Genomic DNA, 24,466 nt, shown 5'->3' on the forward strand with positions numbered 1-24,466 from the left:
TTTTTACAAATATTATCTCATTTGATCCTTACAACAACCCTGGAAGGTGGGTGCTATTATTATTCCCATTTAACAGTTGAGGAAACTGAGATAAACAGAGGTTAAGTGACTTGCCCAGTCACACCGCTAAGAAGTATCTGAGACTAGATTTGAGCACAGGTCTTCTTGACTCCCAGCATTCTATGCACTTCACAACCAGCCTGCCTAACATCAATTCATGTACCTCAGAGATGGAAATCCACATAGTTGATAAATCTGCAGGCCTCACAGAAGGAAAGCACACACTTCCCACTGGTCTTATTCCACAGTTTGATGGTATTATCAAAACTTATGGTCAGTATTAGCCTTCTATTAGCACAGAATTTGGCTGAATAAGAACAAAAACTGGTAGTATATTATCCATGATTGACCTGCTCAAATGAGATCTCAGTTTAGATTGTAAATGGAATATTTTTCTGTGTATATTTCTGTCATATTTGTCAACAGGCAATCATAGTATCATGTGACTTAAGTGAAAACCAGGTTTATTACGAAGGAAATGAACATGCATGGGAATCCAGTAGTTCTGATTATACAGAAGTTTACACTTTTTTTTTTTTTTAGTGAGGCAATTGGGGTTAAGTGACTTGCCCAGGGTCACACAGCTAGTGAGTGTTAAGTGTCTGAGGCCGGATTTGAACTCAGATACTCCTGACTCCAGGGCTGGTGCTTTATCCACTGCGCCACCTAGCCACCCCAGAGGTTTACACTTTTATCATAGCAGGACAACAGGTGGAGGGGATACCAGGAAGGGGCATGACCTAGAAGGGGGAACAGTACAACAAAGGTGGGAAAAAAGATGAGACCACCCCCCATAGGGGAGAACAAGGTGATGGCAAAAGCCTCATTCTTTTCTCTTGGGAACCACTAGACTATGAAGATAGGAGGGTCTGCTTATTTGCAAAGGAACCTAACTACACAAGCATTATCCTAGCCTGGCACAGACTGACTGGTGCCTGTCTTGCTTTCCAAGGACACACAGGGAGTTCAGCTTGGGGTACAACAACAGATTATGTCAGCTCAGGGGGAGTTTCATCATTGACACATTCAGGGCTGCCTACACACTCTAGGTCCAGTGTTTCTGGAAAATATGGCAACTCAAAAAGACAAATTCAGGGGAATCCTTAACATATTCTATGATCCCTTTTGATCATATTCCTCATCCATGTTGTTGTATAGCACCTGCTTGCTTTACTTAATGCTTTTTTAATGTTTAAATATAAATGGGCAGTAGAGGGATTCTTGTGGCATAGAGCTGATAAGTCTGTTTCAGAAGCCATTTTTAAATCTTTTTTTGAACAGAAGAATGAATTTTCGGGGACTGATAAATTGTCTTCATAAAAATGAGAGTATCCTGTTGTTTACTGTTTGATGCTTTGGAGCTTTTCCTGACCATATCTTTTTGTAATTTGTATATATCTATCCATAAGGAAAGTGAAGGAGTTTTGTTCATGGACAAAGCTGTCAACTGGAGCCATAAATCTCTTGTAATAGGAATTTTCATTTGGCTTGATAGGGTTGTTGCTCTGAAGCAAAAAAATTATCTTGAGTCTTAAATCTAGGTGACTATTTTCCTTTAGTTACGACATTTTTAAACTTTGGGATCAGGAATACAGCAGATGTAAATATGGTGAAGATAGGCAGATGTACATAGGGTGTGATTTTGTTACAGTCAATAGGCCTTAAACACAGTTGAGATGGCTGTCTTGAAGTTCAGCATTTTAAGATGGTGAGAGTAGGAAATAATAAAAATACTCTCATGCAATTTACTTCTGACATTTCTAATTGGGGAGAATGTCTACTGTACATATATTTTTCATATGATAGATATGTTTATGAAAAGATGGGGACTGAACCTTCAGTGTCTTCGTATAGGGAACTCCCGTATGAGGAAAATATTTCTACTGATGCAGATTGATACCTTTTAGTCTTAGCTGCCTTGAGCATCAAGAGGTTAAGTGATCACACAGCCAGTAGGTGTCAGAGGTGGGATTTGGACTCAGGTGTTCTTGACACCAAAGCCATCTCTGTCCACTAAGCCGTATTGCTTCTCTGTTTCTGAGAAGTTATATGGAAATTAAAGTTAGTAAATCTAATTTTTTAAAGTATTTTAGAGTAGCTTTTAAAATAGAAATCATTTGGCAAATTTGGCTAAACACATGATACAAATGCTTACAATAAGAAGCCTTAAAATAATACTTACTTTGTTTTCCTCCTTTTAGGTAAAGATGAGCTCTTCTGTGAGAAGAAAAGGAAAGCCAAACAAAGGAGGCGGAAGAGGTGGTGGGAAAAGTGGAGGAGGAGGAGGAGGAGGAGGAGGAGGACGAGGGGGCAAGAGTCACTCTAACAAATCGCAAAGCAGTGGCAGTAGAAAAGGCTCGAGTAAAATTTGGGATGATGAGGATGATTTTTGTATCTTCGGTGAATCGAGAGTTTCATCCAGGTCATTATCCTTTTGGAGTTTTAAATCTGGGAACAATTTCGGTTGCATGAGTATGAAGCAAATTATATAAAGTGCAGATGTGTGAGAAAGAATCAAGAAATACTGCTAAGTTAATGTTTTCTTAAATTCATGTAAATACAGAAAAGCCTCAACCTAAGATTTTATTTACATACATTTGATAGAATGGAAACTCCTTGAGAGCAGGGACTGTTTTATCTTTGTCCCTATTTTATCTCTGTGTCCTGCCGTGTTCCCTCCCTCAGCCCCACAGTGCCTAGCATACACGAGGTGCTTAATAAATGCTTCTTCATTTGATTAGTTGAAGTATAAAACTGCAAAACAACGTGCTTGGGTGTTGGTAAATTGGAATGCCGTGTTCTGGGAATAGAGCATTTCTGAGACAGGCTAGCCGACAAGAGGGTTGGAGAGTTGGGGGGGGTTTAAACATTGTTGGATTTCAATAAATATTTCAATTCAACAGATATTTGTTAGGCTCCTTCTAGGTATTCAGGTTACAAAAAGAAATAAAGAACAGTCCTTGCCCTCAAGGGTCATACAACTAAATAGAAGGGATAAATTCACAAACCACTATCAAAACAAAGACAAATGAGAGTTCCAAACAAAATGTGAGAAATTTTAGGATGAAAAGATCACTTCTACTTGGAAGTTTTGTTGAAAGACCTTTGTCTTACCTTTCTTCTCCTTCAACCCCCACCCTCAGTCTGTCACTTCACTGGCTCTATCCACTCCTACCACTCCTCACTGCTTCTCAGTGTTCCACCCTTAGTCGGCCACCACCTAAAGGCTAGGGAAGAAATTCAAAGCATCTTGCCCCCCTCTCCTGAGCCCTGACCAGTCATTATTGCTCCCACCATTTCTTCCCCTCATCCAAAGGGCTTTCATATGATCAATAACTTTGATTAAAAAAGGGTTGAAACTTTTTTCCTTTGAAATCCTCATTCACTTCATTCACGTACCAATGTTCTGATTTTTCTCTGCCACTGCTTAGGCTGGCAGATCAGGAAAGGGAAACCTAGAACACTTTGGAGTTCCTAGAGTGACAAAGTAATGAATTAGCCTTCTGTTATTTTTCATGTAAGAATTATTTTGTGCCAGATTCCTTCATTTATCATTATTGACTTTTCTGAATTGGGGTTTGTTTTTTTATTTGTATTATTTGGTGTGATAAAGAAGAGCTGCCCCTAGGAAACCAATTACTCTCCCATCTTCCAAGGAATTTCAAGGAATCCTTTCCCTTTTAGCCATTTTTGTTCTGGGTCTTGAGGTTTTGGTTTGGGAGTCTTTTAAAAATTCTCCTGGCAGGGCAGCTAGGTGGCACAGTGGATAAAGCACTGGCCCTGTATTCAGGAGTACCTGAGTTCAAATCCAGCCTCAGACACTTGACACTTACTAGCTGTGTAACCCTGGGCAAGTTACTTAACCCCAGTTGCCTCACAAAAAACAAAAAACAAAACAAAACAAAAATTCTCCTGGCAAAGAAATGAAAGCAAAATAATTATTGTTCATTCTATCTTCTCATCTTCTGTTATCATCATCCCATCGTTCTGAATGATAATCCTGTCTCTGCTTTGATTTTACTTTTTTCCCTGATAGAGCTAAAAAAAAAAAAATCCCTTTTTGTTGTCCTTATCTATGGCAGCTTCTTTTGAACTTACAGGACCATGCTATGCTTTTGTATTTAACCTTTGTTCACTTGCCTTTGCTTCTGTTTTCTGTATATACCATATCACCATCTAGGGTGGTTGATGACTTCCCTTTGTGTCTATAGTCATCTCTTTAGACAATTTCCCTTTTTCTTCCCATCAGAATTTTTTTTTATCTGTGCCTTCAGAATTTATTCATCTCCTTCCAGACTCATGTCTGGTATAGAATAGTAGGCCAGAATATCTCACTTACTTTTTCTGTGAACCATTAGAATTAGTTTTGCTAACTTTAATACATCTGATGTCTTTTACCTCCTTTTGATTCTCACTGTCATCACCAGGTTGTAGGTCTCATCATCATTTATCTGGACTCTTGTAATAGCATTCTAATATTTTTCTTTCTATAATGTATCCCTCCTCCAATCCATCCAGCACATTACTTCCAGAATAGGCAGCTTCCCTAATGCTCAGAAAGCATTAGTGGCCTGATAGGCAGCCTGTTGTAGTGAACACAACATTGGACCTAGAGCCAGAAGACTTGGATTCAGACAATGCTGACTCTAATGCCATCTGGAGGAGAATGGACAAATCACCTGCCTAACTGAGGCTCAGTTTCCTCACTGCTAAAATGTAAATAACGATACTCCTAGAGTTACTGTTCGGAAAGCACATTGTGAACTTTAAAGGACTAGAGGAGTAGGAATCATTATAAAAATTTAAGTGACTTGTTAAAATGAAATCCAGATCCTTCATTATTTCACATTATCTTTCTAGCCCTATGTCCCACTGTTGCCCTATACATAATTTATACGGCTCACTGATCACACCTCTACACCTTTGCTTATGATCTTCCTTCTGTCTGAAATGCTCTTCCTCTACATTGCCATTTATTGAAATCCTACCTGTTTTTCCATAGTCAAAGTGACATCCTGTCTTCACAGCTCACCCCAGTGGAATTATTTCTTCCTTCTCTACTGCCTTTTTATATTCTATTTGTACTTCTTTTAGGGTACTTTTATATCTCTTGTTTTAGTTATTTGTGTATCTGCTTTTTCCATTTTTTTCTTCATTTAGATTACACATTCCTTCCTTGAGGGCAGAGACCACATCTTACCTTTATATCCTACGATGTCCTACATGTAACAAGCTATACATCACATTGACCAATAGAGAGAGACTTTTGTTTTCAGATTGTGCCACTGCCCTAGGACTTCAATCCATTTCACACACCAGTCATGACATCACCCTCATGATGTCATTGGCCCTCTGACAACAAAAGTTGAACAATGATTGATCCCGCTTATTTTCAGAGTCTCATAGAGTGAGTCACTGTTGTGTTTTCCTGTATGCTACTGGGTTAGTGAAAACAACCATGAAACAGCTGTTGAACTGCTCAGGTTCTTGTCGGGTTTTTCTAGGCAATATAACAAGCTGGTGGATACTCCAGAGACCTGGAGGATAGGGCTCTGTCCATTTTTTTACTTTCCTCGTCTTCTTTAGTGAGCTGTTTGACAATCCCTTTAATGTAAAGTGTGGTGGGTGACTCCAGGGAATAGGTAACCTTAGATCATGGCTAAATGTAGAATTTTGGTCTGATTTCCTTTTTAGGCCTAGCAGCAGCACTAGCAAGGGAGGAGCACAACCAAAACGGAGGTCGGAAACCAGAGTGCCCTTACAAACTCTCCACATGACTTCTGAGAATCAGGAGAAAGTCAAAGCTCTTCTTCGGGAGCTGCAAGGACAGGAGCCAGAGGCTGGATTTGAGTCAGTTGTGTTATCTGAATACACCAAGCCCTTTGCACACTCTTTACTTTTGAATTCTGTCTTCTCATCCACTGCCTTTTTTGTGTCAATAATTGTTTCTGTGTCCCTCTTTGAAAAGAAAGTTGTGGTGGGAACAAGTAAGTTTGACCTTTAAATAGGAAAGTTTGAGTCCCTGAGCATTAAATGTGGTATCAGAGGAGTCATAGAAATAGAACTTCAGGGGGCTGTGCCAGCCATCCAACCCCCAGTCCCTGTTTCACAATAAAGATACTGAGGCCCACAGAAACAAAATGTCTTACTCATAATCACTCAGGTCATAGGAAGCAGATCCCAGGAATCAAACCCACATCTTCCAATGCAGGGGTCTTTCCACTGTACCATTCTGCCCCCTATAATATAATGGTCTTCCTGACACCATGGGCTTTCACTGTAATCTTGTTTATTTTCTAGGTTGTGGCTTTTTTTTTTTGGCAGGGCAGTAAGGATTGAAGGACTTGCCCAGGGTCACACAGCTAGTAAATGTCAAGTGTCTGAGGCCAGATTTGAACTCACATTCTCTTGAATCCAGGGCCAGTGCTTTATCCACTGTGCCACCTAGCTGCCCCCAGGTTTATTGTTTTCTTTAACAGCATGAGACTCCCAGCTTCAGATAGAGAAGTTGCTCATTTTACATCCCAAGAATTAATGTATAGTTAATTATGGACAGCTTCTTTTCCTTTGTAGTCAGTCGTTGGTATCTTCCAAATTAAAGGGAGGGAGCTTTTGAGAAAAAAACAAGGATTTCAGTCATTATTTTAGGAGGGAAAGGAGTAGAGTGGGTGATAGCTGTTATTTCTATGGGCCATATTAAAATGACAAGTCAACTAAAGCTTGATTGATCTTGGAGTGGTCATGATCTATGATAGGAGGATCGTTGAACTAAATTGTTAGAAACTTGGTTAGATTCTTCTTTGAAATAAATTCAAGTTGTATTATTATTTCAGTAATATGTTCATGTATCTCTTGTCAGAGGAGGTGCTTCTGGGGAAGAAGAGGCTGATTATTGTGATGATGATCAGTACTGGTCTGCCAGTCAGGAGGCTTCCCTTGCTTGTAACCATGCCCCTGTGGAACACGCTGAATCTGTACTTGTGAAGCCTCACATTCCTGAATTTGAGGTATCTCCATTTGCAGTCCAGAAACTCTCCAGGTAAGTTTTTGTTCTTAGGTGCCTGCATGCCCTGCTCCTTTCCTCTGTGTATAAATGTCTCTTCCTCCTTCTCTACCTCCTCATCCTCTCTCCCTCCCTCACGTGTGCAAGAGGTAAGCTGGATTCAGACACTGTGTTTAAGTGCCGGGGATGCAAAGGGCAATAAGGAGTAGGAAACAGCAGCCAAGAAAACTCATGCAATCTTAGGCTGTGTGGAGAAACATAATATCCAAACAAGCAGAGGGAGAGTGCTGGCACACTTTGCTCAAGTCTGGAGTGTTGTATTCAGTTCTGGGCACTGTTTTTTTTAGGAAGAATACTGCTAAACTAGGGATTCTACCGAAGAGGATAACCAGAAAAGGGTAGTTAGTTTAGACTGTACATTTCAGGCAGTCTTTCAATCAGTCAGCAAGCATTAAGCCCTTACAGTGTGCTGTATACTGTGGTAGGCACTGGGGCTACAATTATAAAATGAAACAATCTTACATTCACATGGATCTTCCTTTCCAATAGGAGACAAGTACATCTACAACATATTTATATATAAGGATAACTACATACCTATGAAGTGAATAGATACAAAGTAATGAAACACTGTGTGGTTTGAAAGGGCACTGAGAGGAATCGGGAAAGCTTCACCCCCAAGTTTATAATAACCTGCACGTGGGTCCGCTTGCCTCGTTTCCACCCACTCTAGTACATCCTCATTAAGACACTAAAGTGATTTTCCTAAAATGCAGGTCCAATCATGCCACAATCGCTCTTCTCCAGGCCCACCCCCCAAACTCCAGTGGCCTCCTGTCTCTTCCAGGATCAAATACAGATCACTTTGTTTGGCATTCAGGGCCCTTTGTAACCTACCCGTCCTAGCTTTCTTTCCAGTCTTCTCACACCTTACTACCTGTCACTTCCTGTATTCTCTTCAGTGCAATGACCCTGGCCTCTTCATGGTTCCTTGAACAGAACACATAATCTCTCAGCTCCGAGCATTTCTCTGACTATCCTCCATGCCTGCAACACTCTCTCTCTTCATCTTCACCTACTAACCTCCCACTAAAGCTCTACTACCTGCGGGAAGCCTTTTCCGGACCTTTAAAATTTTACTGCTCTGTTCATTCCTATTTATCCATATATAGCTTGCTTTGTGTATGTTTATGTGTTGTAAGCTCCTTGATGTCAGGGGCTGTCTTTTGCCACTTTTTGTATCCTCAGCATTTAGCACAGTGCCTGGCATGTAGTAGGTGCTTAATAAATGTTTATTGATTGATTGACTGACTGATTGGTGCTTGACCTTCCTGTTAAAGGAAGAGTAGGATTATGTAAGGCAGAAGTAAGGAGGCTGTATGTTCTGGGCATGGGGTGGAGGAGGGGCAGAGAAGATATTTTCACTGGGGAACTCCCTATGCTAGTGAAATTATAGTCTAGATCCTAGAGCATAACTAAAGTCATTTTGGTATTTTCATCTCCAAGACTGGACATATCAGACACTCTTACAATTTTGTTAGTCCTGTTCCATAAAGGAACAGAAAACCCTTATGGCCAGAATCATTTTGGCATTTACTGGAAGTTAGATTCACTCAGAAATTTAAAAACAAACAATTACTCAAAGGGAAAGTAGGAGAGGGGAGGGAACAAGCATTTGTATAACCCCAACTATATGCCAAACACTACACTAAGCACTTCACAATCATTATCTCATTTGGTCCTCACGACAACCCTGGGAGGGAGGTGCTATGTATCACCCCCATGAGATAAACAAATGAAATGAATTTCCCAGGGTCTGTAAGCTAGTAAGCATCTGGGGCTGGATTTAAACTCGGGCCTAGTGCTCTGTGCACCAGAATGTCTTATGTTTCGAGTCCTAACCCATGTCTTGGTTATCAATCAACCTCCTTTCTTTTAACTACAAATGAGCAAGGTTAAGACAAGTGGATAGTTTGTCTAACTGAGAAGGTCCAGGGTCTTTGGAATTCATGTCCAATGATCAGATACAACCTGAGAAAGAAGAAATTCAGAGTCTGTTTCAGCCTATGGTTGTTGGTCACAATGGTTTTGTTTCTGTTACTGTTTTTCTTTTTTTGTTTGTTTGTTTCTGTTACAGCAGGCAAGTATGACCATGCCTATAAAATGTCAGATTTAATCAATAGCTTTAGAATGGATTCTCCTGTTTTGCTTTCTGTCTTCTTACATCACTGTTTCTTTCTGCATCATGTTAGAGACTCTGTGACTTGTCTTAGATTCCTGTTTAAGCTTGGAGTTCTTTGAGATTCTCATCCCCAAAGTACTCTTTATAGTACTTTGCACATTGTATACAGTATAGTTTTTTGAAGTAAAAATAAAAGTAGGCCTGATAATAAGAAGAATTATTAATAGAGCAGCTAAAATTTATGTACTGCTTTAAGGTTGACAAAGATCTTTACACGTTAGTTATATCCTCACAACGACAGGTAGGTCCTATTATTATCATCCCCATTTTACATATGAGGAAACTGAGACAGATTAAATGACTAGGCCAGAGTCACACAGCTAGGAAATGTCTACAGCCAGATTCTACTCAGCCCTTCCTGACTCTAGGCCCCATGCTCCATTGACCCCTTGCTGCCTATTTATGGTCACAGTAAAAAGTTAGTGGTTTTAAGACTTGGGAATAAAATGCCCATAACCTTAGAGCCTAATTCTTTGTATTAAATTTGTGGTATCATGACAAAAAAAGGAATTGAGGAGTTTGTATCATGCCCTCCCTATTTTGAAACAGGCCAGAAGATCCTTATGGCCAGTGATATCACTGACATCTGCTTAAAGTTCTATTCACGGCGGGCAGCTAGGTGGCGCAGTGGATAAAGCACCGGCCCTGGAGTCAGGAGTACCTGAGTTTGAATCTGGCCTCCGACATAACACTCACTAGCTGTGTGACCCTGGGCAAGTCACTTAACCCTCATTGCTCTCAAAAAAACAAAAAAATCTTTTCACTTAGAAATTTTTTTTAGTGAGGCAATTGGGGTTAAGTGACTTGCCCAGGGTCACACAGCTAGTAAGTGTTAAGTGTCTGAGCCCGGATTCGAACTCAGGTACTCCTGACTCCAGGGCCGGTGCTCCATCCACTGCGCCACCTAGTTGCCCGTCACTTAGAAATTTTAAACACATAATTGCACAAAAACCAGAGGTCTCCATGATTCCACATTAGCATATTTTTAACAGAATTAAATTGCAGTTATTTGTTATTATCAGAGTAATTTCTCACTGATTCCAGATCTATTTTCTCTTAATGTAGGTATGGTTTTAATACTGAATATTGCCAGGCAGCATTGAAGTCTTGTGACGGTGATGTCGGGGCCTCCCTGGAACATTTGCTCTCTCAGTGCTTTTCAGAAAGATATGCAGAGAAAATGGAGATCCCTGCAGCAGCATCTTGTGTCAGCCGGGAAGAGTGTATGGAGCAAAGGCAAGAAGAGGCCTTTGCTCTCCGGTCAATTTGTGGAGAAAAATTTGTAGAAAGAATTCAGAACAGAGTCTGGACAATTGGATTGGAGCTGGAGCACCTAACAAATAAACTCTGCAAATCCAAACAGAGGAAAAGTGCCAAAAATGTACAGATTTCACGTGAAATCTGTCAGTTTTATCTCCAAGGAAATTGTAGATTTGGATCAAGATGCAAATTCAGGCATGAAAATCCCTCAAGACAACTTTCAAGAAAAACAGAGCGATCCATAGATGATTCTCATCTTAGATCTAATGGAGATGTTTCTTTTTTATATGAACTTGAAATCAGATTTTCTGAAGGTAGCAAATATCCCTTCCAAGCACCTCTGGTGGCATTTTATTCCACCAATGAAAATCTACCTCTAGCTTGTCGTTTACACATTTCTGAATTTCTTTATGGGAAGGCCTTGACATTTGCTGAGACTGCTGAACCTGTAGTATATTCTTTGATGACCCTTTTGGAGGATGAAAAGGAAATTGAAGAATTATTAACAAATACCCATCACAAGTATAGTGTTCCTCCAGTAAACTTGTTGCCAGTTCCCTCTGTGAACAGAACAAATAATACTGCCAGTCGTAAACCAGTCGTTTCAAATTGTTCCTTTGTTTCCAATCCTGTGCCAGAAGGTTTGTAAGCTATCAAAAGTATTATGCTTTGGGTATTGAGCAGAGAAAATCCATATCGAATTTGAAGTTAGGCCTTCAATGTGATGCTTCCCATATATCTGCCCATGATGATAGAGAAAGCATTTACCTTTTCTGCCCTTAAAGCAGTCACAAGCAGAAAGTGAAAATGGTTCCTACTTCCTACCATATTTGTGAAGAAAATTATTTGACTTCTGTATGAGAATTTTCTAGTTTTTAAATGAACTTATTTTATTTGCCCTGAAGATCTATTTGATTTCATTATAGATTCATAGGAAGCCTGTATGATATTAACATATACATGTGAGACAACATATTGCAATTGAGTGTTCAAAGCTGCATCTATTTTTAATCAAATGCTTTTTTTATATTCACCAGAAAAGCATAGTGGGATCTTGATCAGTTGTTTAGAATATAAAGATGATCTGCTATAGGCTAGTTCAAGAAATACTATGGAGGTAGAAACAATATGATTTGGCTACTCATTAGAGATGTGTGGTAGGAGAGAGTAAGGAACTGAGTATGATGCTAAGGTTGCAAATCTGAGTGACTGGAAGAATGATGGTACTCTTAATGCAAATAAGGAAATTCAAAAGGGGACTGGGTTTGGAGGGAAAAGATAATGAATTCTGTTTTGGATATGTAGGATTTCAGATGCTTATAGGACATCCAGTTCAAAATGTCTAATAGGTGGTTGGAATTGTGGGACTGGAGCTTAGGAGAAAGATGGGGCAGAATGTATAGATGTGAGAATCACTTGCTTGGGGATGACCATTAAACCCAGGGGAGATGACAAGGTTACCAACTGAGATGGTATAGATGGAGAAGAAAGAGGATGTCACACAAAAAAGTGGCCAGAAGGATGATATGGCAGCCAAGAAAATTTATGCAGTTAGTCTTACACTCTGTAGAGATGTATCCAGTCCAAGACAAGGAAGGAGAGCATCCTGTCGTTGGTATCTTCCAAATTAAAGGGAGGGAGCATCCTGTCCCACTCTGGTCACATCGGGAATCTTGTGGTCAGTTCTGGGCACCATTTTTAGGAAAGACATTGATAAACTAGGGAGTATCCGGAGAAGAGTAAGCAGAAAAGTGAAAGGCCTCATTCAATCGAAGCAACTAACTGTAGAAAAGAATGCTTTAGGCCGTGATAGGTGTTTTCAAGTGTCTAACGAGCTGTCACATGGAAATAACCTTAGATTTGTTCTGCTTACCCTCAGTGGGTAGAACAAGGAGAAATTACAAAAAGACAGAAAGACAAACTTCCTAATGGTGCTGCCTAAAAGTAGAATATGTTGCTTTTTAAGACAGTGAATTCACTCTCCCTGGAAGGCTTCAAAGAAAGAACAAAGAAGAAGCAAAGTGTTTTCTGCAAGTCACTGCAAAATTCCCCTTGTTTGAAGTAAAACCTTCAATCCTCTGTTCCTATGCTAGCTCTAGTAACTATCTCTAAAGGGAACAGCCTATTTGCCACACTTAATTTGCTAACCCTGTGGACTCCTCAAGAATGTATTCTTTATAACTGACCTTCTCACATAAAATTTATTTGGTTTCATGTGACTTCATATCTTTTTTTTTAAAGCAATATTTCTCTGTGTTACCAAAATTTCGACAGAAGCAGTGCTTTTTTTTTTTTAAACTATCAGGTTTAAAGTCTTATTTAGAAGATATGTTCAAAGAAAGTTCTATAAGCAGTTAAACTATTTTAAAAGTTTTTAGTGAAATGAAAGCAGAAACATCTGATTGGACATTCTTTTAAAATTTATAGCCCTAACCTGCCTACTCTTCATTTTTATAAATGTAGTTGTTTTATTACTTGGACAGTGTCTTTTTGCTTTATCACTTTATCTTGATGTTGAAAATGTTTCCTTTTTTTTCTTTTTACCAACTAGTCAAGAGAGTACCAGAACCCGAGGAGGATGAAGATGAGGATGAAGGCCTTACACCCGTTATAGTAGAAAATGAAAGCTATGTCAACCTCAAGAAAAAGACTTCCAGGAGATATGATTGGCAGGCTAAGTCTGTATGTGCTGAAAATGCTAAAATTTGCAAGCAGTTTCAAATGAAAAAGGTAGAGTATGGTAAAACAGTACTCAGCAGTTTATAACAGGTGGGAGATAAGAAGCTTGGTATTCCCCTTCCCACATCCTGTTGTCACCTTGGTCTTTTTAACTTTTCGGTGTGTCAGATTTTCTTCTGACTTTGAAGCTTAAACCATAGGATAATGAATGAACACAGCGCATAGTAATAGCTGATTACAAAGTTCTAATCTTTCTTAGAACCATGTTGCTTTAGTACAGTAACAGACCAAGTGATGGTTTGAACAAAATTTATAGCCCTGAATTAAATATCTACTAATAGAAAGATTAATATCTAAAAGCCATCCAAATAAAGATGATTTTAATACCTGTTATATAACCTGCCATGGCGAAGTTAGATACATGCAACCTTGGGCAAGCCCTTTCAAAGTTCTAGGTCCAAATTTCCTCATTTGTAAAATGAAGGAATTGGGCTGGAGGGTCTCCAATGTCCCTTCAGCTCTAAAACTTAATGACTTTACATTCTGAAGAAAAATGCTAACTTGTGTGTGCTGATGTCAACATTCAGAATCAGAGTAGGCAAGCAAAGCTTTAAAAATAAGAACAGAACAGTTTGGTTGTTCAGAGGTCACACATATATACAAATGGGATGTGCTGGAAATTACCTGGTTTTATAAATTTCTTAGATGATGGAAAACTCTCTTCACAATTGTAATGGATCATCAGTGGCCCTGTGGCTACTCAGTGCTGAGCTTCTAGTGCAAGGGCTGGCCTCATGGGAAGAAATTTGATTATTATCGTTATTGCTTGAAAAGGTATTTTATGTGATGGAGAAACTGTTATTGGGTAAAGCAGGAAAAGCATTAAACCCAAGGAGTGAGTTTCTCTTGTAGGTTCTTTTTAATGTCCTCGAGGCTTTGTGGGATAATGATTGTACAACCTGATTGTCTTGATACCTTTGGATTATATTAGGCTTCCAGACAATACCAGTCAATTCTGCAAGAGAGACGATCACTCCCTGCTTGGGAAGAAAGAGAAACCATTCTTGATTTGCTGAGCAAGCACCAAGTGCTTGTTGTGAGTGGTATGACTGGGTAAGAGTGTGATTTAATCTAAAAATTAGAATGTGGTATGGCCCCTAGTTAACCTAGACCAATTATATTCCAGGAAAAAAATATTTGTTTCCATCAGAGTAGAAAAATTGTTGTTAATAGTAGTTGGTACTATATTGGTTGGTGGGTTGTTTTGTTTTTTTTAATTTGGGTTATTCTTATTTTCCTTCAGACAAGTGCTTATGAGCCGGTGGAAGGAGTGCCTACTTACAATCCTTTAAGTATTGAAATACCTTTAGGATAAAATTCCCTGAGAGGGCTCTTATTTGAGTTTAAAGAGAATAATTCCAGAGTATCTATTTTGAAAAAGACTTACCTTTAGAATTTTCTGTAGTTTTAGCAAAGCCCTATATCTGTCATTTGGGGTATAAGACATCTTTTCCCTGTTTCTCCTCTCTGTGGTGGATAGGGAAATCTACCGAGGAGCAAATATAAACGTAATTTTGTACTGAGGAACTGTGAACTTAATTTTGTATTTTTGTAACTTATAAGCATATTTTATTGGGACTCGGAAGTATTTGTAATGCCTTTGTAGCTATACTTTCCCCCATCCTGCCTGAAATCTAAATGAATAAATAAATATTAAGGGAGAAAAATATCCAGTGTTTTAGTAATGAAGTATAATACTGTAATGTAGAAATATATGCAGCACTTTATAGTCTCCAATGCATTTGGACATGAGCTAATCTTTTAGCCAAAAGTATAATCTTCAAAAGTATTATGCCTCGGGCAGCTAGGTGGTGCAGTGAATAGAGTACCAGCCCTGAAGTCAGGAGTACCTGAGTTCAAATCCAGCCTCAGACACTTAACACTTACTAGCTGTGTGACCTTGGGCAAGTCACTTAACCCCAATTGCCTCACTAAAAAAAAAAAAAAGTATTATGCCTCAAAAATAGAGGCACCTAGATGGTACAGTAGATAGATTGCTGGATCTGGAGTCAGGAAGACCTGAGTTCAAATCTAGCCTCAGTTATCTACTAACTCTTTGACCTTGAGCAAATCACTTATACCTGTCTGCCTCAGCGTCTTCAATCTGTAAAATGGGGGGGGCGGGAATGGCACCCATTTTCCAGGGTTGTTGTGAAGACCAAATGAAAAATTTGTAAAGCATTTTACAAGCCTAAAAGTGCTTTTAAAAAATGCTAATTAGTGTTACTTATATTGTTATTGCTGTTGTCTTGATAATGGTCATAATCCCCATTTTACAGACAAAGAAATAGATTTGTCAGGAGATTGGACTTTTCACCAGAGGTCTTCTAACTTGAGGATTCCTAATCCTTTATTTAGCAACTACAAACTAAAAAGTTGGAAGATTGTTTTTTTTCTCATAAATGAGATGAAGCTACCATAGCTAATAGTACAACTGGCTTTATCTCTTTCCCACAACATATGATCATTTATTGATTTTTCTAAAGAAAAGCTAGGAAATGTAAAAATTAAGACTTTCTCATATAAAGTTTGCTTGGGGGGATGGTCTCTTTGATATAGATGTGGGAAAACTACACAGATCCCTCAGTTTATTCTGGATGATACTCTGCATGGGCCACCTGAGAAGATAGCAAACATCATCTGTACCCAGCCTCGACGGATCTCTGCTATTTCTGTAGCTGAACGTGTGGCTAAAGAGAGAGCAGAAAAGATGGGTCTTACCGTGGGATACCAGATCCGCTTAGAGAGTGTCAAGGTTTGTATAGTTTGTCTACTTATTGGTAATAGATTTACCATTGTTACTTTTAAAAGAGTACTTTTAATGTAAAGATTTTCAGAAAAATTGAATGATAAATCCTCAGGGTAGATTTAATCAGTGATCCTCAGAATAGTGTGAAATGCTTCTAAAAAAATTTGAAGCAAATCTTATTCAGGTATATCCCTGTTATTTCTATGGCGGTCTTTTAACCTTCAATGACAGAAATTACCAATTAGGCTGGGTTTTTTTTTTTTAGTGAAGCAATTGGGGTTAAGTGACTTGCCTAGGGTCATACAGCTAGTAAATGTTAAGTGTCTGAGGCCGGATTTGAACTCAGGTACTCCTGACTCCAGGGCCGGTGCTCTATCCACTGCACCATCTAGCTGCCCCTAGGCTGGGTTTTAAAAAATTTTTTTTTGCTTTTTGTCAGGCTAGTGATTTATTGACCATATTCAAACAAGAATAGAATTCACAGCTCTTGACAGCAAGAGTATTAGTTAAATTGAGGTTTGAATCAACAGAATAAAATGATAGAGAGTGCTAAATTTAGAAGGGACCTTCAAGTTCAATCACCTCAATTTATAGATAATATTCACTCTTAATATTAATTTAATGTAATTTTAATTAATTTAATTAATTAATATTTCTTTGGTGCTTACAAAAACATTTTTCTCATAGCTCTATATTCAAATAGTATCATTGCCATTTTACAGGTGAGAAAATGGAGTCTCAAGACCCAGAGACTCAGTCATTTGACTAGGGTCACAGAGCTGGTGTCAGGGCCACGGATTCTACCCCAGGTGTGCAAACTGCCAAGACTGTGTTTTTCCTATTATGACACATGTGTCCTGGTTATTCTTTTAGCTTCTACCCCTTCCTATTCAGAACTATAGAACAGCAGAGCTTTTGGTGTGTATGTTTTTTTAGCTGACTAAACATCTAGCTTTTGTCCTTTTACATTTAAGTCCTCGGCTACCAGATTGTTATACTGCACTGCAGGAGTTCTTCTGAGAAGGCTAGAAGGAGATGCAGCTCTACAGGGAGTCACCCATATTATTGTGGATGAAGTTCATGAGAGAACAGAAGAAAGGTAAGAGGCACAACTGCATAAAATGGCACAGTGTCCATAAAATGAGGACATAGTTGAAAATCGCTTCTGGGTCAGGTCAGTTTCATAACACTAGTGATTATAGAGTGTGGTGTAGAAGACCCAGGTTGGAGGTTATGTCAAGACCTAGTATCTCATTTCTATAGGAAATTCCATAAAAGAATTTTATAGCCTCTAATCTAGTGAAGATCCATTCATCATAGTAGGTTATAATGGTAGCAATGGCTACTCAGCCATCATCAGCCTTATAATATATATTTTGGGGGCAGCTAGGTGGCGCAGTGGATAGAGCACTGGCCCTGGAATCAGGAGTACCTGAGTTCAAATCCGGCCTCAGACACTTAACACTTACTAGCTGTGTGACTCTGGGCAAGTCACTTAACCCCAATTGCCTCACTAAAAAATATATATATAGTATTAAAAATATATATATAGTATTAAAAATATATATAAGCATACATATATGTATATTTTTAAAAATCTACTTGGCCATAATGCTGTGTCTGCTACATTTCATTCTGCGCACCAGTCACTGGCTAGCTCTCTTAACCTCTCTTAATCATTTAAGAGTTGTTAAGTGTTCAGAAAGAAGTTGAGTTGTTATGTGATGTAGTCCAGGGTGTGGGGCATGCCTCAGAGCTCTCTTAAAATAGTTGGAAAAGGGAAAAGGCACCAAAATAGAAGCCATGTAGCTATCAGGAACCAAAACAGAGGCTCCACAGCAGAGTTAAGGGGCAAGATTATTCTGATTTAGTGACAGGGATAATCTTGAGCACATTTGGTTTAACAAACATTTATCAAGTGCCTGCAGTATTTGTGGCCCAGTGTTACGTGCTTCATGGATCCGTGATCTCACCCCACAAGAGATGTGGGGATGATCCTCTCTCCAGTGTGAGCTAGGCTAGTTCTCAATGACAGACATTACTCTGTTGGCATTGCAAGCCTTTTAGCATGGTAGAGCCTGCCAGAGGTTGTTCTCTGTTGCCACAGCTCTCAATAACCCAAGGCTAAGACAATTCCAAAAAACTCATGATGGGAAATGCTATCCACATCCAGAGGGGGGAAAGAAAAACTGATGGAGCCTGAATACAGATCGAAGCGTACTATTTTTACTTTTTGGGGGTTTTTTTCCCCCATGGTTTTTTTCCTCTTGTTCTGTTTCTTCTTTCACAATATGACTAATGTGCACATGTATAACATATATCGGATTGCTTGCCATCTTGGGGAAGGGAAGAAGGGAGAAAAATTTGGAACTCAAATTTTACAAGAAATGAATGTTGAAAACTGTCTTTACATGTAATTAGAAAACATAAAATACTGTTAAATTAAAAAAAAAAATAACCCAAGGCCACCTCTGTGATACCATGAGCAGTGGGCAGAGGAAGACCTAGGAAGAAAGAGATAGAAATGAAATGACCCTATCCCTCAGAGAGCTTCTGTTCTACTAAGGAAATGCAGCATGTACACAAATATGTAGATCATTTGTAATTGGAGGAGGAAGAAAGGAGTCAGAGGGCACCAGCGAATACTTTACAAAGGTATGGGCACATGCACTGAGCTTTCCTGAGAGGCAGAGATGAGGAGAGTGTATTCCAAGCAGGCTGGTACAGTTTATATGAATGCACAAAGGCAGGAGATCAGACATACAGTGCATGCTGAGGAGTGATTTAATAAGGGGCAGAAGCACAGATTTCCAGGTCAGACTGTGGCAGGTATTTGTCTTTTATCCTAGAACAATAGGGAGCCACTAAGGATTTTTATGTATTCGAGGAACATAGTCAAATCTGTACATTAGGAAGTTTCTCTCAGCAACTGTATGGAATGAATAGGAGATGGATTGGAGAGAAGAGGATAAGTTAGGAAGCTACTGGAATGATGTAGTTGAGAGGTGATGGGAGCATAAAATAAGGTGGTAACTGTAAGTAGAAATAAGGAGATGGACGAGAGATTTCATAGAGGTAGAATAGACAAAACTTGGCAACTGATCAGAGATGAGAATTGAGAGAGAAGGTAACAAGTCCAGGATAACTCTTGTTATGAACCGGAGTGATTGGGAGGATGGCGGTACTTTGAGCAGAAATGGAGAAGTTTGGAGAAGAGGCAGATTTAGAGTGGGAAGGTAATCAGTTCTGTTTGGGACATGTTGAGTTTGTTAGAGAGATGTCCGACAGGTCGTCGGCAATTTAGGACTGGAGTTGAGTGGAAAGACTGAGACTGGATTTATAGAGAAGACTCTGGGAAGATGGTGGAGCAGTCCCTAAAACTTTCAGCTGCCCAGATTTCCTCCACAAAAAAAGACAGACCTCAGAGCAGCAGATACAGACATGGGGTAAGCAGACGTCCTCCTAAGAGAATCTGAGAAGATCCCAGCAAAGACCCCATCTCCAGGGGCAGAGATTCAGCCTGAGTGAAGTGCAAACACCTCCAGGCTGGCTCTGTAGAATCAACAAACAAGCCCTGAAGGCAGCTGGGTTGAGGGGCAGCCTCAGCCTTAGAAACTTTCATCTCGGAGACAATGTGGGAGTTGGGGGGCTAATGGTTGAGTAGGACATTGAAAGACCTTCCAGTGTTGAGGGACACTAACCAGAAGCATCCCAGACTGTGACTTGGGGAGGAGCTCTCACAAACCTAGTAAGTGCAGTAGTGAGGGTGTCAAGGACCCTGTGGTCTGTGAGCACCTGCAGGAGAGCAGAGTCCCTGGTTTCAGTTTCAGGGCAGAGAGGACAGATGGAGTTTGCAGGCATTAGAGGGACCACAGGAGGCAAGATCATTTGTGGAACAGTGTTGGGAGGGGAGCCTGCTATGGCTGAGGAGTGAAGAAGAAAGCCCCAGCTTGGGCCCCGAGATAGACCTCAGAAAATAATTGGTAAAAACAAAATCAAAAATTTAAAAATTAAAATGACCAAGCAAAGGAGAAAGAACTCAACTATAGAGAGTTACTGTGGGGATAGAGAAGATCTGGGTTCATTTTCAAAGGAAGATAATGGAACTAAAAAAGCCACTCCTTTTTCAATGAGAAACATCAAATGGTCTCAAGCACAGAGTTCTTGGAGAATTTTAAAAGGACGCTAAAAGAAAGATCAAAGAGAAATTAGCAAAAAAAAAAAAAAGCAATCCAAGAAAATTATGAAAAGAAAGTCAACCAACTTGAAATAGAGAGCCAAAAACTCAAGGAAGAAAATAATTCCTTCAAAACTAGAATTCAGCAAGGGGAACATAATGACGTTATAAGACAACAAGAAATCATAAAACAAAACCAAAAGAATGAAAAAAATAAAAGAGAAAGTGAAACATCCCATCAGAAAAACAACTGATCTGGAGAATAGATCAAGGAGAAATAATATAAGAATAATCAAACTCACAGAAAATTATGATTTAAAAAATCTTGATAAAATATTACAAAAAATTATCAGGGGCAGCTAGGTGGCGCAGTGGATAAAGCACTGGCCCTGGATTCAGGAGTACCTGAGTTCAAATCCGGCCTCAGACACTTGACACTTACTAGCTGTGTGACCCTGGGCAAGTCACTTAACTCCCATTGCCCTGCAAAAAAAAAAAAAAAATTATCAAGGAGAATTGCCCTGAAGTTCTAGAATGAGAAGGCAAAGCAGAAATAGAAGGGAAAAAAATCCACCAATCACCACATGAGAGAGATCCCAGAAGAAAACCTACAGGAATATCATAGCCAAGTTTCAAAGCTTCCAGGTTAAGGAGAAAATATTGGAAGCAACAAGAAAAAAAAACAAAACAATTTAAATATCATGGAGCCTGTAAGAATTGATGAGCAGGAGGAGTTCAAAGAAACCTGGAGGGTCTTGCGTGAGCTGATGATGAGTGAGATGAGCAGAACCAGAAGAACATTGTACACAGTATCATCAACATTGAGTGTTGATCTACTGTGATGGACTATATTCTTCTCACCAATGCAATGGTACAGAAGAGTTCCAGGGAACTCATGATGGAAGAGGATCTCCAAATCCAAGAAAAAAAAAAAAAAGAACTGCAGAGTATAGATGCTGAATGAACCATACTATTTCTTTTGTTTTTGGTGCTGTTGTTTTTTTCTATTTTGAGGTTTTTCATCAGTGCTCTGATTTTTTCTCTTATAACATGACTAATGCAGAAATAGGATTAATGTTATTATGTGTATATATGTATATATATGTATGTGTATGTGTGTGTATATATATATAAAAAACCTATATCAGATTACCTGCTGTCTAGGGGAGGGGGAAGGGAGGGGAGGGAGGGAGAAAAATCTGAAATTGTAAAGCTTGTATAAACAAAAGATGAGAACTATCTTTACATATAATGGGAAAAAAAATAAAATACTTTATTAATTAAAAAAAATAAATAAATATCATGGAGCTACAATAAGGATTACATGAGACCTAGCAGCTACTACATTGATGGTCCATAGGTCTTGGAATACTATATTCCTAGACAAAAGAACTGGTGTTACTACCAAGGGTAACTTACCCAGCAAAGTAAAGTATAATCCTCAACAACAACAAAATGAACATCTGACTAATTGAAAGACTTTCAGGTTTTTGTGACAAAAAACCCAGAACTTGAGGGAAAAGTCAACATATAACATCCAGGAGAAATGTAAGGTTAAATTAAAGACCAATCATAAAGGACTCATTAAGGACAAATTGTTTACTTCTTATATGTGAAAATATTAGCAGTACTTTTATGACTGTCATTATTATTTGAATAATTTAATAGAAAGGCTTTGACTGACCTGAGTATGATGGGGTGTTTCTAAAATATAAAACTCTGTAGGAAGACATAAAAATGATTAATTATCTCATACAAATAAGGCACAAAAAGAAAAATTGATACAGAAGAAGCTAGTGGGGGGAGGGTAGTGATGCAGGCCAACCCTCATCAGGAATGGGTTAAAAGGAGATGGGGACTTTTGGAGGGGTGAGTATGGTAAGGAATAGGAGGGCAAGGTAGCAAGTAGAAGTAAAGCAGAGGAATGAGGAGGTAAATAGAGTGAGAAGGATGATGAGGAAAAATAGGAAGGAAAAACTACACAAGTAATTGTAGCTTAGAATGTGAATGGGATGAATTTACCCATAAAATGGAAATGTATAGAAGAATAAAAATTTGAATTCAACAATATGTTGCTTCCAGGAAACATTATAAAAATGACAGATAACACAAAGATAAAATAGGGGACAGGAGTAGAACTTATTATGTAAAAAAAAGGAGGGTTTGTAATCATAATCTCACAACAAAGTTAAAGTTAAAAAAGATTTAATCAGAGGAGAAAAGTAAAGAAACTATATTATGTGTCAGCAATAGTATTCAATATTATTTTAGACCATTTAAAATAACTAGACAGTATAAAATACACAGAAACTATTCGAAGATAAACATAAAATACTTTTTATACAAATAAACTCAGATCCAAATAATTGAAGTAATATTTATTGTTCATGGGCAGATAAAGCCAATATAATTTTTTAAATGTCAATTTTACCTAACTAATCAACAGATTCAATGTCATCCCATCCCAATTAAATTACTAAAATCTTATTTACTGAGTTAGAAAAATAATAACAAAGTTCATTTGGAAGAACAAAAGGTCAAGAACTTCAAAGAAATCAGGAAAAAAAATGTAAAGGAAATACTTTCAGCAATATCAGACCTTAAACTATATTATAAGGTGAGAGCATTGTTAAAGTGTAAAATGGGTGATTTTGATTATTTTAAATTAAATTTTTCTTGTATACATAAAACCTAGGTTTCCAAGAATAGAAGGAATGCAGAAAATTAGGGGAAAAAACTTTTGTGGACAGTCTCTCTCACATAGGATATGATTGTGTTGGAATATTGCTCTGGTGTAGAAAATAATGAGAGTGGATGGGCATGGAAAGAAAGAAGATGCTTTCCACCTTTAGAGAAACAGATGATGAGTGAGAATAAGCATAGTGCGTTCTTACATATATGTGTATGAGTGTATATGTGTATATAAAGTAAAAAGTACACAGCAGAGAACAAAAGAAAACCAACAAGAAAGCAAAGCTGAACAGATTTGAAAACAGTGTGTATTTATTATAGAGATTTTCTTGAAATGGAAATTTATTGTTTTATACTGAATTGTCTTCTATGTTCTACTGTGTACATGGCAATGTGTTGGGTTTTGTTTTGTTTTTCATTTTTTCATTTTGTATATCACTCACATCTCACCCCTTTTCTCCACTCTTACCTTAGTCCTACAGAAGTAATTGGGAGCGAAATTGTAGAGGGCTTCAAATGCCAGGCTGAGGAGTTTTATCTTTTATCCTAGAAGCCATAGGGAGCCATTGAAGACACCCCCTCTACTCTAGTTCATCTCTTGACTTAACTATTTCAATGTCCACCTGACTGGTCTCCCTGTTTCCAGGCTTTCCCCTCTCCAATCCATTCTCCATCTACCTATTCAGTTGATAGTCCTGATGCCATCTCTGGACTTACCTCTAAGATAAAATATAAACACTGCAGACTAGCACTTAAAGCACTCTACAGTTTGCCTCTCACTTACCTCTTCAGACCCAATTCATATTATTTCCCTCTATGAACTTCCTATTCCAGCCAGATTGGCCTGTGAGCTGTCACTTTTTGTGCATCTTTGTGACTTTCTATGAGTCATCCCTGCTACTTCTTCCTTACTTCCCCTTCTTAGCATTTTAGCATCTTTTTTTATTGAATTTTGTTTTCAGTTCTGAATTCTCTCTCTTCATCCTTTCCTTCCCCCACCCACTGAGAAAAATAAAACCCATTACTAGTATATATTGTCTTGCAAAACAAATTCCCATATTACACATCAGAGAGAAAAGAAAAGAAAAAAATATGCTTCAATTGGTATTCCAAATCTATCAGGTCTCTATCTGAAAATATACAACATGCTTCATCATGAGTCCATTGGGATTGTGGTTGGAAATTGTGTTGATCAGAATTCCAAAGTCTTTGACAGTTGATTATTTCTACAATATTATTGTTAATTGTATTAATTGTTTTCCTGGTTCTGCTTACTTCACTTTGCCATCAGTTCATACAAATCTTCCCAGGCTTTTCTGAAACCACCATGCCTTTTAGTATTCTATCACATTCATAGCATATCTTGTTTAGCCCATTCCTCATTTGATGGGCATGCCCTCATTTTCCATTGCTTTACTCCCACAAAAAGAGCTGCCATGAATATTTTTATACAAATGGGAGCTTTTCTTTCTTTGACCTCTTTGGGGTATAGACCTAGTATCAGTATCATTGGGTCAAAAGGTATGCACAGTTTAAAAACTTTTG

The 24,466-nt window shown here is 38.5% G+C and overlaps 1 protein-coding gene across 3 annotated transcripts in view; it reads left to right on the forward strand.

Annotated features, from left to right (window-relative positions):
• The window catches only part of DHX57 (DExH-box helicase 57), a 62,935-nt gene that overhangs the window by 2,160 nt on the left and 36,309 nt on the right, over window positions 1-24,466 (forward strand). For 2 of the 3 annotated variants that reach the window (XR_006354797.1, XM_043983907.1), the window contains exons 2-9: window positions 2,262-2,482; window positions 5,755-5,910; window positions 6,920-7,099; window positions 10,371-11,206; window positions 13,117-13,295; window positions 14,236-14,357; window positions 15,864-16,059; window positions 17,028-17,152. Coding sequence is in view for 2 of the 3 variants with exons in the window: in XM_043983907.1 (XP_043839842.1) it covers window positions 2,268-2,482; window positions 5,755-5,910; window positions 6,920-7,099; window positions 10,371-11,206; window positions 13,117-13,295; window positions 14,236-14,357; window positions 15,864-16,059; window positions 17,028-17,152 (2,009 nt within the window). In the remaining variant the exon portion in view is untranslated. The remainder of the gene's footprint in view (window positions 1-2,261; window positions 2,483-5,754; window positions 5,911-6,919; window positions 7,100-10,370; window positions 11,207-13,116; window positions 13,296-14,235; window positions 14,358-15,863; window positions 16,060-17,027; window positions 17,153-24,466) is intronic. The other variant, XM_043983909.1, reaches the window with a different exon arrangement.

This window comes from Dromiciops gliroides, chromosome 2, assembly GCF_019393635.1.
Source record: "Dromiciops gliroides isolate mDroGli1 chromosome 2, mDroGli1.pri, whole genome shotgun sequence".
In the NCBI taxonomy this organism is placed as follows: Eukaryota; Metazoa; Chordata; class Mammalia; order Microbiotheria; family Microbiotheriidae; genus Dromiciops; species Dromiciops gliroides.